Here is a 16,079-nt window from a genome sequence, read left to right on the forward strand (position 1 = left end):
AGAGAGGGCCATAATTGGAAATCACACTCTGCGCACCTGCCTAACACACGAGGGCTCTCACAAAAATAGCGATGTGGCCTTCCTTCCAAGCCAATGGTCTTGCTCCTGCCTCCTGAGCAGACTTTAACAGCGGTCAATAGTCATTGTGGTGGTAATAGAGTGGATGGAACACTGAACTAGGAATCAGAAGCCCTGGTTTCTAGCCCCAGCTCTGCCCACATTTACTACTCTGACTTTGGGAAAATCATTTACACTTATTTGGCCTTCGTTCTCTTAGAGATAGTAGTGCTCATAGTTGTATAAGTCAAACATATGCGAAATTCTTTTCTGAGCACACATTTTAGCCTTGCACGCACTCACATTATATTTACTGCTATTGCCAAATATCCAAATACAGTTCATATATGAAAAAATCTTCAGACTCTTTGCTTTCAGCCCGTACTAAAATGTAAATAGCAAAACACGATTTAAAAACAAATGAGTGTTGTTGATTGATTGATTTGTGATGTTTCTGCTGTTTTAGATGATTAAAAGGTTTTCTCAAGGTCAGGATCACTGATGTTTTGGTCAGAAAATTGTTTGCTGTATGGGACTGTCCTTTGCATTGTAGGGGGGTCCGCAGCTGCCCTGGTCTCTACTCGTTAGATGCAAGTAGCATCCTTTCACTCAGCTCTGACAACCAAAAATGTCTCCAGACATTGTTACATGCCCCTGGGAAACAAAACTGCTTCTGATTGAGATCTACCGAGTTAAAGGATAATAAAGCCTTATTTTATTGTTTTTCATCTTTTCTTTTTCTTTCCATGGCTAACTCCTTAAAATGGAATATAGGACATATTCTGTATTTTCTACAAATTTCTACAACTTATAGGCCAAAGCCTCATAGAATTAATGTTTGGTAAAAATTTAGTATATAGGAACTATGTGAATGTGCTAATTGCCCCACCACCCACCAATACCACATCTCAAAAAACTGTCTTTATCAAGAGAGAGCAGTAACAGCCCCATTTTCTTACTGGGAAATAGGTAGGTTTAATTCTTTCCAAACATCCTGTAAAAAAACGGACCTGATTTGTATGCTGGACTTACAAGGCTTAGTTCTTGTCATATAATGGCAGTGGTTCTCAACTAGAGCCAATTTAGTCGGTAATGTCTGGTGACTCTTTGGGTTGTCACAACTTGGGGAAGGGGTGCTACTGGCATCTAATGAGTAGAGACCAGGGCTACTATTAAACATCCTGCATGGACTGCCCGCCAACAAAGAATCCTCCACTCCAATATATCAAAATGTCAAAAGTGCTGCTATATGGGAAGAAGAAGTGTGCACTGTGCTTTTCCCTGGCTATGTGGGCTTTTTCTTTGGAGAAGCGAATCAAGTCTGTTTTTCTTTCTCACAGCTGCTCGTGGCATAAGTTCCTAAGATGCATGCTTATGACCTTTCCCTTCCTAGAATGGATGTGTTTGTATCGATGCAAGGAGTGGCTCCTTGGAGACTTACTTGCTGGTATAAGTGTTGGCATTGTGCAAGTTCCCCAAGGTAAGGAAGATTCTAAGCCTTTTCACCTATAAGTAATATATCAGACCTCGTCCACTTGCCCAGAGTAAAAATCACTTGTGCTGTGTGAATTCTATTCACATCATTATCACTTGTACCCCTCCCTGCCAAATTTCTAACTCTTCCAAGGTGGTTCCAAAAGACTCAGTTTAGTTTCTGAATTCTTTTGCAAGTACTTGCAATGCCCACTCATGGTCATTTTTCATAGTCACATGACTACAACAGACCTCACTTAGCATTGGTTTTACTTAGAAAGGTGAAGGAAATGAAACAGCATGCTAGCATCTCTTCAGCAAGTCACACACAGAGCAGTTCAGGGGCTACTCTTTGGTCTTCCAAGTGGCAGTTAAGATATAAGACAACAAGACCACACAGATAAGTATGGGAGCTCTCTGGGCTTTAGAAGCTTCATTTCCCAAATAGGAACCAACATCTCTTGTAATTACCACAACTGTTGCTTCCAGAGTCCCACAGCCAACATGCCCAGTTACAAGAGTCACTGTGGTCAGAGAGCTCAAAGCTAGAGCTTCCCGCTGGGTATTTATCTTTTGTTCACAGTCTTCCTGGTACAAACAGAGTATACTAATCAGGCTCATTTTTACCCCAACCAGTGTTGGCTAGTAACACAACTGACATTCCACAGGTATCAGGTTTCCAGAGAAACAGAGCTAGAAAGTTAACCCAAGATCAAATTTATCCACAGAGAAAGAGAAAGGATTCTGTTGATCCTTTTCTCACAGTAGTTCACAATTCCCTACAAAGTCTAAACACCTCTATTCCTCTATTCTTCTAGGCAGGATTGAGACTTGTGATTGTACAGGTCATGCAAACCACAAAAGGGGCCAACCACAGGGGCAGGCAGTACCTATGATGCCACTGTGGCACAAGACTGTTAGCTGGAGAAAAGAAATTGCTTTTTAAAAGATAAATTAATTGCCTCACAGTAAAATTGGCTTTTTTCCCCTTTTGGTATATAGTTCTATGAATTTGAACACATGTCCAGATTTGTGTAACCACCGCCACAATCAAGATATGTAACAGTTGCATCAGCCCTAGAACTCTCTTGGGCCATCCCTTTGTAGTCACATCCTACCCTGACCTCTAACACCTGGCCCGTCCCCATCGTTCTGTCTTCTATGAATGGACTCAGACTGTATGTAACTTTAGAAGGCTGGCTTCCTTAATTCAGCATTATGTCTTTGAAATCAATTCACATTGCTATATGCATCAAGTTTGTTCCTTTTGATTGCTGAGTTATACCATTGTACGGCTGTACCACAGTTTGTTTATCCATTCATTGATGGACATTTTGATTCAAGTTTTTGGTTATCACAAAGTTGCTATGAATACTCACATACAGGATTTTGTGTGAACATAGTTTTAATTTCCCTAACGTAAATACACAGGAGTATTGTTGGTCATATGGTAAGTGTATGTTTAACTTCATAAGAATCTACCAAACTTTTTTCCAGAGGGACTGTACCTACTACCATTTTACATTCCCACTGGCAATGTATGAGAATTCTAGTTCCTCCACACCCTTGTCAGCACTTAATATTGTCAGTATTTTTCAATTAAACTTTCCATTTTGAGATAATTACAGATTAACATGCATTTACAAGAAACGACAGAGAGATTCCTTGTGTCCTTTACCCACTTCCCAATGGTAACATCTTGCAAAACTGTAGTTAAATCTTACAACCAGGATATTAACATGGATACAAGATACAGGACATTCCCATTACCACAAGGATCCTTCGTGTTGCCCTTTCAGTCATCCCCACCTGCCTCTCCCCCCTCCCCATACCCTCCTTAACTTCTAGCAACCACTAATCTGGTCTTCATTTCTAAAATGCTGTCATTTCAAGAATGTCATATAAATGGAGTCATATAGTATATACCTTTAGGGACTTTTTTTTTTTAATTCATCATGATTCTCTGGAGACTCATCTGGGTTGTTTGTATATCAATAGTTAATTTCTTTTTATTGCTGAGTAGTATTCCATAGTGTGGATGCCCCACAGTTTGTTTAAACATTCACCCTTGAAGGACATCTGGATTGTTTGCACTTTGGGACTACCACAAATATAAGTGCTGTGAACATTTGTGTGTAGGTTAGTGAACACAGTCTTCATTTCTCTGGGATAAATGTCCAGGAGTGCAATTGTTGGATTGTGTAGTATTGCAGGTTCAGTTTTTTTTAAGAACTGCCAGGCTGTTTTCCAGAGTGGTTGCGTCATTTTACATTCCTACCAGTGATCCAGTTGCTCTGCATCCTCACAAGCATTTGGTGGTGTCACTACTTTTCACTTTAGACATTCTAGTAAGTGCCTGGTGAGATCTCACCGTGGTTTCGGTTTGCATTTCTCTAATGGGTAATGATGTTTACTGTTTTTTCATATGCTAATTTTCTATCTATATATTTTAATGAAATGGCTCTTCTTGTCTTTTGCTGTATTCTGATTGGATTGTTTTCATTTTACTGTTGAATTTTTAGTTATTTGTATATTCTAGATATTAATCCTTTGTCTTCTGTGTTTTACAAATATTTTCTCCCAGTCTGTAGCCTGTCTTTTCATCCTCTTACCAGAGTATTTACAGAGCAAAATTTTTAATTTTTAATTTTGCTGAGGTCTAGTTTCTAGTATCCTTTATTTTAGCCATTCTAGAAGGTGTGTGTAGTGGTATCTTATCATTATTTCAATTTGCATTTTCCTAATGGCTAATGAAATTGAACATCTCTTCATGTCCTTATTTGCTATCCTCATATCTCTTTGGTGAAGTGTCTGCTCAAGTCCTTTGCCCACTTTGTAACTGGAATTTTTGTTTCTTATTGTTAATTTGGGGGAATATTTTATATATTCTGGATGCAAGCCCATTATCAGATTTGTGACTTTTAACTATTTTCTCTTAGTCTGATGCTTATCTTTTCATTTTTTTGACGGTGTCTCTGGCCCTCACAAGCAAAAGGTTTTGACAAAGTCAAAGGTTTTAATTTTGGTGGAGTCCCATTTATCAATTTTTTTTTTCTTTTATGGATTGTGCTTTTCCTATCATACATAAGAACTCTTCACCTAAACTCCAGGTTACAAAGATTTTCTCCTATGTTTTTTTCCTAAAAATCTTATAGTTTTATGCTTTACATTTAGCTCTATGATCCATTTTGAGTTAATCTTTATATAAGATGTGCAATTTAGGTCAAAGTTTATTTTTTATTGCATCATCGACATCATTTTTAAGGAAGGCTATCATCCATTGAATTGTTCTTACCCTTTTGGCAAAAATCAAATAGCCGTATTTTTGTGGTTCTATTTCTGAACTCTATTCTGTTCCCCTGATCCATAAGTTCATCCCTTTGCCAAGGTCATGTCTTGCTTAATGTAATCTTTATAATGAGTCTCAAAATTGGATAGTACTTTAAGTAAAACATTGGAAATTTTGTTCTTTTTAAAAATTGTTTCATCTTTTCTTCCATATAAATTTTGGAATCAGCTTGTTTATTATCTACAGAAAGTCCTACTGAGATTTTGACAGTTGTTACATTAAATCGATAGATCACTTTGGGGAAAATTGATCTTTATTATGTTGTTTTCAATCCATCATCACAGTATTGCTCTCCATTTATTTAGGGCTTTGATTTCTTTCATCACCTTTGTAGTTTTCAGAATACAGATCATTTTGGAGGCGATACTGTATATAGCCATTAAAAACATTTTGGTTTCCAATTGTTCCTTGTTTGCATATAGATATATGATTGTTTTTTGTGCATTCAGCTTGTATCCTGTAACTCACTTATTAGTTCTAAGAATCTTGTAGATTCCCTGGGGTGTACTACATTGACAATCATGTCATCTGTGAATAAGGATAGTGTGTTTCTTTCTTTCTAATATGAATGGCTTTTATGACTTTTTCTTGTTTATTGTACTGGCTGAAACCTCCAGTCCTGTTGAATAGCAATGGTGAGAATAGACAATCTTGCCTTCTTTCTGATCTTGTGGGGAAAGCATTTAATCTTTTACCATTAAGTATGATGTTAGCTGTAGGGATTTTATAGGTGCCATTTATTAGGTGGGGGGAGTTTCCATCTGTTTGAGAGTTATCATTAGCAGATGTTGTATCTTGTCAAATGCTTAGACTCAGCACATATGGCTATGATAATATGATTTTTCTCTTTAGGCTGTTATTATGGTTGATTGCATTGATTGATTTCTAAATATTGAACTAGCCTTGTGTTCCCTGATTAAAGGAGTACCTTTTACGATTTCCATGTGGCAGCTACATATCAAAATGATCCATTTGCATGCATACATTCATTTATACAAAAGTATCAAAGTCTCTAGAGGATTCCTGTGATGCTGAAATGAGAGACCTGAACTCTTGGCACTGATGCTTTAACTGTGAGTCCTCTACTGACTCCCACATTTAACAGAGTTCCTTCATTTATGGTCACAATTTGAGGACATCCCATTGCTAAATTATCAAGTCATCAGTGTAATTTGGTAACAAAATAAAAATGACATTCAGATATATCAGTACACCTAGCATCTAGCATAGTATCTAGCATGTAGTAGGTACTCAAAATGTTTGTGAATAACAATAATTATATAACTATATGAATTAATAAATCCAAGCACTCTTGCTAACTGACTAAGGAATGGTGTGCTATTTTAAGTAGTGTGAATAATGAAATAATTTCTAGTGTAAATAGTTCAAAATTATTCCTTACATTTGAATAGGCAAGCCTAACAACTTAATAATTTTCTTCAAATGAAACAAAAGTACTACATGATGAAGACATAAAAAAGGTGCTAGATCGTAGAGTTCCAATTCATAAATGTAAAAGAAAAAAGAAAATCACCATTAGGGAAACACCACAGTCACTGACCAAAGTTAAAATTAGTGGGTGAAAGTTTCCAAACTATGCAATGGGATTTGCAGTTTCAAAATATCTACCTGAAAATATTTATTAACTACTCCAATACTTTACAGTAGAGAACCTGGGAGAAACCACCTTACCGGGTGATCAATGCTATATCATCACCAGTAGTAAGACATAAAGAGATCACAAATCTTATGATAAGATACACTATGAAGGACATAATTTCTATAATATTCTACAGTATTCTATATACAAACAAATACAAAATAGTTACAAAACAACCAATCTATTAGTACTCTTCCAAAGTGTCAAAGTCAAGAACTAACAAGTAAAGACTAAGGGACTATTACAGATTGCAGGACTAAGGAGAAATAACAACTAAATGGAAGGTAGGATTCTGTATAGAATCTTGGAACAGAAAAAGTAAATTTGTGGGAAAACTGATGGGATTCAAATAAAGTCTCTTGTTTAGTTCATTCCTATTGTCAATTTCCATATTCTGATAATATGCTAAGATTATATTAGATGTTAACATTAGGGGAAACTAGGTAAGGGATATAAGGAAACTATTATTTTTGAACTTATCTGTAACTCTAAAATTAGTTCAAAATTTTTTAAATGACTAAGGTGTTGGAAATTTGGAAACTTGGTTTCCCTCTATTTATCCACAGCCTAAGTTTAACTGAGACTAGACAACTTAGTTCTCAGCCTACCAAGTAGTTCTCTATGTTGGTAAATTAGTTCTGGTTCTCAGAACTACCAAGTAGTTCTCTGTGTTGGTGAATTACCTGAAATCCTACATTTCAAAAGACTTCCTCTTCATGCTACATATTGCTTATCAAGGGTAAACAAGGTCTATTCAATATATTGGAAATAATAGACAGTGTATTAAGGCAAGAAATATAAATACAAGGCATGAAGATTATAAAGGTAGAAATAAAGTTTCATTATTCATAGATGTTGATTATTTTGTTAGAGAACTCAAAAGAATCTACAGATAAATTAATATAATTAATAAGATTTTATTCAATCCAAGGTTGCTGGATACAAGATTAGTGTATAAAAATAAATTATATTTCTATATACTTAGAGGAAGCAGGAAATGAAATTTTTTAAAAGATACCATTTACCAAAGCATAAAAAATATGAAATAAGTTGTAATAAAACTAAGGTGTTCAAGACCTCTATAGAGCAATTACATTTTACTTATATTAACTGAGGACCTAAACTAATTGAATGATAATGTATTCATGGGTTAGAATACTCAATATTTAAAGATCTCAGTTCTCTCAAAATAGATTTATAGTTTCATTACAATATCAATGTGAATCTCAACAGAATTTTTTAATGGAACATTATAAGCAGATTGTAAAATGCATGTATAAGTGCAAAAAACTAACAGTCAAATTCTTTTGAACAAGAACAACATGGAAAGACTTGCTCCTCCAGCCATCAAGACTTAATATAAAGCTATATTGTTTAAGGTAATGTCCATCAAAAGTAGAAGGAATAAATAGATATGCATATATTGGAATACACAAAAGATGGGCAGTCTCAAGCAACTCACCACAATATGGAGGACCCTTATACAGGCTTACTTCAGAGATTCTGTGTTTTCTGTTCCAGACCACCACAATAAAGCAAGTATCACAATAAAGCTAGTCAAATGAATTTCTTTGTTTTCCAGAGCATATAAAAGTCACATTTACCCACTATTAAGAGTCTATTAAGTGTGCAATAGCATTATGCCTTTAAAAATGTACATAGCTTAATTTTAAAATGCTTTATTCCTAAAAAAGTCATTAGCTTTTTTGGCACCTGAGCTTTCAGCTAGTTGTAATCTTTTTGCTGGTGTAATCCTTTTGCTGGTGGAGGGTCTTGCCTCAGTGTTGATGGCTGCTGACTGATCAGGGTGGTGGGTGCTAACGGTTGGGGTGGTTGTGGCAATTTCTTAATATGGGACAACAATGAAGTTTGCCACCCATTTGATTCTTCCTTTCATGAATGATTTCTCTGAACAGGAGATGCTGTTTGATAGCATTTTATCCTCAGTAAAAACCTTCAAAATCTGTCAATCCTCTCAAACTCTGCTGTCACTTTATCAACTATGTGTATGGAATATCTAAATCCTTTATTGTTATTTCAACCATCTTCACAGCATCTTTACCAAAGGGAGATTCCATCTCAAGAAATCACTTTCTTTGATCATCCATAAGCAGCAGCTAACTCGACATCCGTTCTAGTTTGATGAGATGCAGCAGTTCAATCACATCCTCAGGCCCCACTTCTAATTCTAGTTCTGTTGCTATTTCCACCACATCTGCACTTACTTCCTCCACTGAAGTATCGAGCCCCTCAAAGTCAGCCATGACGGTTGGAATCAACTTCCAAACTTGTTAATATTGGTATTTTGACCTCTTACCATGAATCATTGAAGTTCTTAAAGAATCTCGAATGATGAATCCTTTCCAGAGGGTTTTCAATTCACTTTTCCCAGATCCATCAATGGAATCACTATCTATGGCAGCTATAACTTTATGAATGTATTTCTTAAATAATACTCTTAGATCTATGGTCTGCACAATGGATATTGTATTAGCAGGCATGAAACAATATTAATTTTCTCCATCAGAGCTTCTGGGTGACCAGGTGCATTGTTAATATGTAGTAACATACTGAAAGGAATTTTTTTTTCTGAGCAGTAGGTCTCATCAATGGGCTTAAAATATTCAGTAAGCCATTTTGTAAACAGATGTGCTATCTAGGCAGAGTAGATTTCACATAATTCTTGGGATTTTCAGAAAGGTCAATGAGCAATGGCTTCAATTTAGTCACCACCTGCATTAGCCCTTAACAAAAGAGTCAGACTGTCTTTTGAAACTTTGAAAACAGGCATTGACTCTGCTTCTCTCCTCTCCTCCTAGATGACATCTTCCTCCAATATAAAGCTGTTTTGTCTACGTTGAAAATCTGTTATTTAGTGTAGCCACCTTCATTAGTTATCTTAGCTAGATCTTCTAGATGACTTGCTACAGCTTCTACATCATCACCTGCCGCTTTACCTTCCACCTTGATGTTATAGAAACAGCTTCTTTCCTTAAACCCCACGAACCAACTTCTGCAAGCTTTCAACCTTTCTTCTGCAGCTTCCTCACCTCTCTCAGCCTTTATAGAATTCACGAGAGTGAGGGTCTTGCTCTGGATTAGGCTTTGGCTTAAGGGAATGTTGCAGCTGGTTTGATCTTCCATCCAGACCACTCACACTTACTCCATTACAGCAATAAGGCTGCTTTGCTTTCTTTTCATTTGTATGTTCACTGGAGTAGCATTTTTAATCTACTTCCAGAACTTTTCTTTTGCACTCACAGCTTGGCTGACTGTTTGGCACAGGAACTTTTGGTCTATTTTGGCTTTTGAAATGCCTTCCTCACTAAGCTTAATCATTTCTAGCTTTTGGTTTAAAGTGTGCAACTCTTCCTTTTCGCTCAAACACTTGGAGGCCATTGTTGGGTTATTAATTGGCCTAATTTCAATATTGTTGGGTTTGAGGAAGGGAGAGGCCTAAAGAGAAGGAGAGAGATAAGGGAATAACCATTTGGTCAGGCTGTCAGAACACAGAAACATTTATCAATTAAGTTCGCCATCTTAAATGGATATGGTTTGTGACACCCCAGAACAATTACAATAGTAACATCAGAGATCACTGATCACAGACCACCACAGCAAACATAATAATAATGGGAAATGTTTGAAATATTTCAAGAATTACCAAAATGTGACACAGAGACACAAAGTAAGCAAATGCTGTTGGGAAAATGGTGTCAATAGACCGCCTCAGTGCCAGGACACCACAGTCCTTTAATTTGTGAAAAATGCAATATCTGTGAAGTGCAATAAAGCACAGTGAAACAAAGTATGCCTGTATATGTAACATTTAGCAAAAGAAGCAGAAATAAAAATTTAACATACAGTTTTATGCCAGTAATACAAAGTTCAAAAGTGGTATCTATATTGCTAGAGATATGTACACTAGTGGTAAAACTATAAAGAAAAGCAAAAACAAGTCAAAATAATAAATTCCTTTGTGGGAAGAGATGTAGTTGTGATCAGAGACCTAGCAGTGGTAACACAGTATTTATTTTATAAATATTTATTAAGCTTAATATCGATTTTAATGTACTTCATGTATGCTGTATTTTACAATAAAAGTAGGGATTACTAAATTATTAAAACTATTACTAAGGTAATTACTATAAAAAGTAGTTGAAACAGTATGGTATCACAGAGATAGACAATTAGGCCAATAAGAAAGGAGTCACACATATATAAGTTGCATGGCTTATATCAGAGTTTTTAATAAATGATGTCAAACAATTGGACACTTACATGAAAAAAAACAATTTTTAGACCACTACCTCACACCATACACAAAAGTGTGTTCTTGGTAAAGGCCTAAATGTGAAAGGTCAAACAATAAAGATTTTTTTGGAGTAATATAGAGGAATATCTTCATGATCTTGAGGTAGAAAATGATTTCCCAAACAAGACCAAAAAGCACCAGCCTAAAAGGAAAAGACTGAGAAATTGAATTAAGTAAAAGTTAAGAACTTCAGTTTATTGAAAGACACCATAAAATGACTCAAATCTATAATTTATATTATGCATGTATGTGTCCACAAATCTTGAAGGAAACAATTCAGTGAGATTGATCAACATTATCAGTTATCAATAAAGTGAAAACTGAAGTGATTTACACACTAACTCATACATACTAAAATAAAAAATCTGACAGTATCATTTGCTAATGCAGTTGTGGATAATGGGAACTGTCATACAATGTTTGTGGGAGTGTAAATTGTACAGCCATTTGGAAAACAGTTTGGCATTTTCTGGTAAATTCCCCAGCAGCTATGTTTTGGGGGATATAATCTTGAGGAATTTATACATCCATTTACCAGGAGACATGTAAAAGAATACTCAGAGCAGTATTGCTCATAGTAGCTACAATCTGGAAATAAAGACAGGAGACCATGCAAGCTTGGAGACAAAGAGAATGGGGAGCTAGACGCCTTGGGTCCTGAGGCCTTTTTAGTGCCGGTTCCAGTTTCTGATGAGGCCCAAAAGCTGTTTGTACTCTTAATAAATTTCCTACTTTGCTTATGCTACTTTGAGCAGGTTTTCTGTTCTTGCAAACAGTGGGAGCCTTGTTTAGGAAAAAAATGGGGAAAGAGAACCTGTAAATTACAAGACTTAAAAGACATGTCAACCAATGTGAGGGCCTTATCTGAGTCCTGATCTAAACACAAAGACTGTAAAAGAAAGTAACATATGATAGCAAATAATTTTTTTAAAGATCACACCCAAACCACCATACCTGCGGCTCAATGTTTCTCATGAGGTTATAGTCAAGCTGTCAGTCATCTCAAGGCTGTGCTGAGGTTGGGGGATCAGCTTCTGGGCTCATGACTCCTGTGATTGCTGGCAGGCCTGCGCTGCTCACCATGTAAACCTCTCCATGCTTGCAACGTGGCAGCTGGCAGGACCAAATACATATATGGGGCCCAGTGTAAAATGATAATGCAGAGCCCCTAGTTCAAAAATTATTCAGAATTTCAAGATTGTCAGAAAAGGGCACTAGTGTGGAGCCTTCTGAGCCCAGAACTATGTAGGATTGTGTAGGTCACAAACCCTTGGTAGCTGATGACCAGAGTGAAAGACATAGAGAAGCCCAAGAACAATCAAGACAGGAGCCATAGTCTTCTTGCAACCTACTCCCAAAAGTGACATCCTATTATTTTTGTTGTAGTCTATTTATTAAAAGCAAGTTACTATATTCATCCCACACTTATAGGGTAGGGATCACACAATTGCACAAATACGAATCAGCGACTACAGATCATCTTGGAAGCCCTATACCACAACAACCATTGATAAAATGAGCAGGGAAATTTGGACATTGACTGGATCTTTTCTTTTTAATTAAGGTATCATTGATATACAATCTTATGAAGGTTTCACATGAGCAACATTGTGGTTTCAGCATTCACCCGCATTATCAAGCCCCCCCATCAACCCCATTGTAATCACTGTTCATCAGCATAGTAAGATGCTATAGAACATTGACCAGATCTTTGATAATGTTAAAGAACCATTATTAATTTCTTAGATATGATGATGATACTGTAGTTAAATTTAAAGAAGGTCTTCTTTTAAAGACGTGTACTGAAATATGTACAGATGAAGTGATTTAATGTCAGATTTGTTTCAAAATAATACGGAATGGAAGAGGAGTGGGGACATAGATGAAACAAGACTGGGACATCGTTGAAGTTGGTGATGGGTACATGAGAGTTCATTATACTCTGTGTTTGCGTATGTTTGAACTTTTCCATAAAAAAGAGCCTTGCTTGTCTAAGACAATAAATTGGCTCACTGGACTCATAACTGAATTCAGGTGAGCACACTGGTATAAGTTGAAGAGAGGCCCTCAGGGCAGGAGCTGTGGGCTTGAGACACAAAAGGATGGTACCGTGCATCTTAATCTATTTGCTTCAAAACTTCCAAATTATCATGGTGCTCCTTAGAAAAAAAGTAAGTATTGAAGGAGATGCTGAAGGAAGAGACTGGAGTGACTGGCATGTGGAGGACAGAGAGCACATACCAACTTGGAGTCAAGTCGGTCGGTGTGATTCTTGCCTTGCTCTCCAGATTTATCTCCAGGCCTGGAGGATTCCCAGGGCCTTTGTGTACTAGACTGGGGTTGGAGTGGGGCTGCTTCTGTGCTGTTGGGATTGGAGGTTTCATTGCTGTGGTATTTGCTTTCCATGATTAGCATGAGGACTTTGAAATGAAAGGCGGGTAAGCCTGTGATTTAGAATTAAGGTGTGAAAGCATGTGGAAGAGAAGCTAGGTATTAAAGGAGAAAATATATAAAACATACTAATTAATGGCTATATGCCAAGGGATACTATTACCACACTCAGGCAGGTGTAGACATGGATCATTTTTATTTTAAGTATTCTTTATAGTTTTTATTTAAGGTGACTTTTAAAAGCCAGCCTAACTTTTCTTACTTAAATTATTTTGCTTTTCAGTCCTGATGTATAGTTTGCTGGCAAGGCAACTGATTCCTCCTCTCAGTGTCTCTTATGCAGCCTTCTGTTCTTCAGTAATTTATGTAATTTTTGGATCATGCCATCAAATGTCCATTGGTGAGTTCAGCATTGGAACCACAGGAGGTGGATGAAGTCTCCACCTCAATCATTTGCATATTGCTAAGGAACCCAAATTAAAGCTCTGTTCCAAGGTAGAAAGAATGGAGGCAGAAGACAGACATTCTATGCATAGGGGTAGTGTGCAGATTTTATAAATTGAACACTTCAAGTTGTGTTATTATGAATGTCACCACCAGAAAAACAGGACAGCAAGCTGTTTCCCAAAGAAATTAAAGGACAGAGGTACTTCCCTTGGTGAAATTACTGTACATTGGAATCTGACTGCCCTCAAGCCAGAAAATGGAGAAACAAATTTGCCGTCGTTCAGCCAGACCCATAATAACTGAACTCCATAGGCCTGATTTATAATAATCATGTGAGCTTAGTAATTTACAATAACAAAATACTGTCCTAGTAATCAAAGCACTCCACAGAATAAACACTTTCCTTCCCTGAGTCAAAAGTCCATCTCCTAATTTATAATTAGAAATGACTATTACGATAACCAAACTAGTTAAAGCTCACATAATCTGCACATTTATTTCACCCAGGTATACCTGCTTAGAAATCAAACCAAAAGATGCCCTCGGTGTTGGAGAGGACTGCCAACATTCACTCAGTGAAGTGCCTTCTGGGCTTCCCTACTGGACAACTGACCATACAACCAACATTGACCATTTTGTCTGACACACTCTTTCTCCAGATATATGTTTGTATTTAGTCCAGTTACTGTCCCATTCTTCTAGATATGGAATGCTACTCCGCCTTTTTAACGACAGTTATCACATATCTTTACTATTATGTGTTGATTTTATGTTTGGATATTGAGAGATCAATTTTGTCCCCATATTTCCAAATTCCCAGCCACATCACAATCATTTCCAAAAACTGATAATAAGGACTATTAGAGGTTTGTTTCTGTTAAGTAATTTAATGGTAAGATTTGCCTTTCCTTCTGTATGTGAGTATGTTGAAATGAGGAAGGACTAAATGAATTTATTTGAAACAGATTTAACTCAGTGTCATTTTGCACCTCATACATCCTTTATAAGTCTTAGCTATTATTTTCCTTATTATTTATTAGCTTTGTTTTCTCAATCCTTTCACCACCATCTCCTTTTCACCATCTCTAAGAGGAGGTACAGCGGCTGAACCCTACTGATCCACATTTCCAGTCAATTTCTCTTTGAATCCCAGTCCATGTTCTCATAATACAAGGGGGTTAATATCTGGACCACCAAGATCTAAAGTCTATTAGGAGTTCACAGTATGAAGAGCCAGAGTCCTTTCCCTACTCTTTCTTACATCTCAGTGACCACATTCAAATAAGAAAAGTTCTTCAGATCAGGGACAAAATAATGTCAGACTCTGCCTTGCTTTTGTCAATATCTGTTAGCTCACCTGGAGTTAAAACCTCACCTTCTGCCTAAACATCTTCTTTCACAGGTTCCTTCTTCCTTGTGAGTGCTCTGATGATCAATGTTCTGAGGTTGCACCCATTCAACGGTGGCCGCCTGGTACTGGGAACGTTCACCAAGGATGATTTTTCTAGCCCCTTCTTCTCTGAGGCCTATAACAAATCCTTGAGCGTGGTGGCATCCACAACTTTCCTGACAGGAATTATTCAGGTAGGATCTGACTCTCCGAACCCCTGAAGAAGAAAGCAATGTATTTGCTGACCACAGTGGAGTAAAACTAAAACTTAGTAATGTGATAACAGTTAACATCTCCTGATATTTGGATACTAAACAATATACTTATAAATAATCTATAGGTCAAAAAGGAAATCCCAAAGGAAATTTTAAAAAAATACATTGGAGTAAATGAAAATAAAACATACCAGTTTGTGGGACACAGTTAAAGCGGTGCTGAGAGGGAAATTGATAGCACTAAAATATATAGTAGAAGAAACAAAAAGTCTCAGTCATCTAAGTTCCCACCTCAAGAGCTAGAAAAACAAGAGCAAATTAAATCCCACCCCAAAAAAGTATAAGAAAATAATGAAGAGAAAAAAATGAATGAAATTGAAAACAGGAAAGTTTACATGCTGATGATTCCATTTGTGCAAAATTCTTGAAGCATCAAAGTTACAGAAATGGAGAAGAGATTAGTTGTTGCCATGGGTTAAGGGTAGGGATGCAGGTAGGGGGTGGCGATGGGAGGTGAGAGGCAAGTGAAGGTGCTATAAAAGGACAGCAGGAGGGATCTTTGTGGTGATGGGATTATTTTGTATTTTGGCTGTATGGATGTCAATATCCTAAATGTGTTATTGTACTATTTGCAAGATGTTACAATTGGGAACAACTGGGTAAAGAAGTAACAGATCTCTGTGTATTGTTTGTTACAATTGCATATTAATCCACAATAATGTAAAATAAAAAATTAAATTAAAAATAAAATAAATCTTAACTAGTTAATATCTAACATTTAT

General features: G+C 36.6%; 1 protein-coding gene across 2 annotated transcripts in view; it reads left to right on the forward strand.

Moving 5' to 3' along the window:
* The window catches only part of SLC26A8 (solute carrier family 26 member 8), a 152,886-nt gene that overhangs the window by 87,992 nt on the left and 48,815 nt on the right, over positions 1–16,079 (forward strand). For both annotated transcript variants that reach the window (XM_057494044.1, XM_057494045.1), the window contains exons 2-4: positions 1,398–1,537; positions 13,529–13,645; positions 15,095–15,276. In XM_057494044.1, coding sequence (XP_057350027.1) covers positions 1,398–1,537; positions 13,529–13,645; positions 15,095–15,276 — 439 coding nt within the window. The remainder of the gene's footprint in view (positions 1–1,397; positions 1,538–13,528; positions 13,646–15,094; positions 15,277–16,079) is intronic.

The sequence above is a fragment of the Manis pentadactyla genome, chromosome 16 (assembly GCF_030020395.1).
Source record: "Manis pentadactyla isolate mManPen7 chromosome 16, mManPen7.hap1, whole genome shotgun sequence".
NCBI lineage: Eukaryota > Metazoa > Chordata > Mammalia > Pholidota > Manidae > Manis > Manis pentadactyla.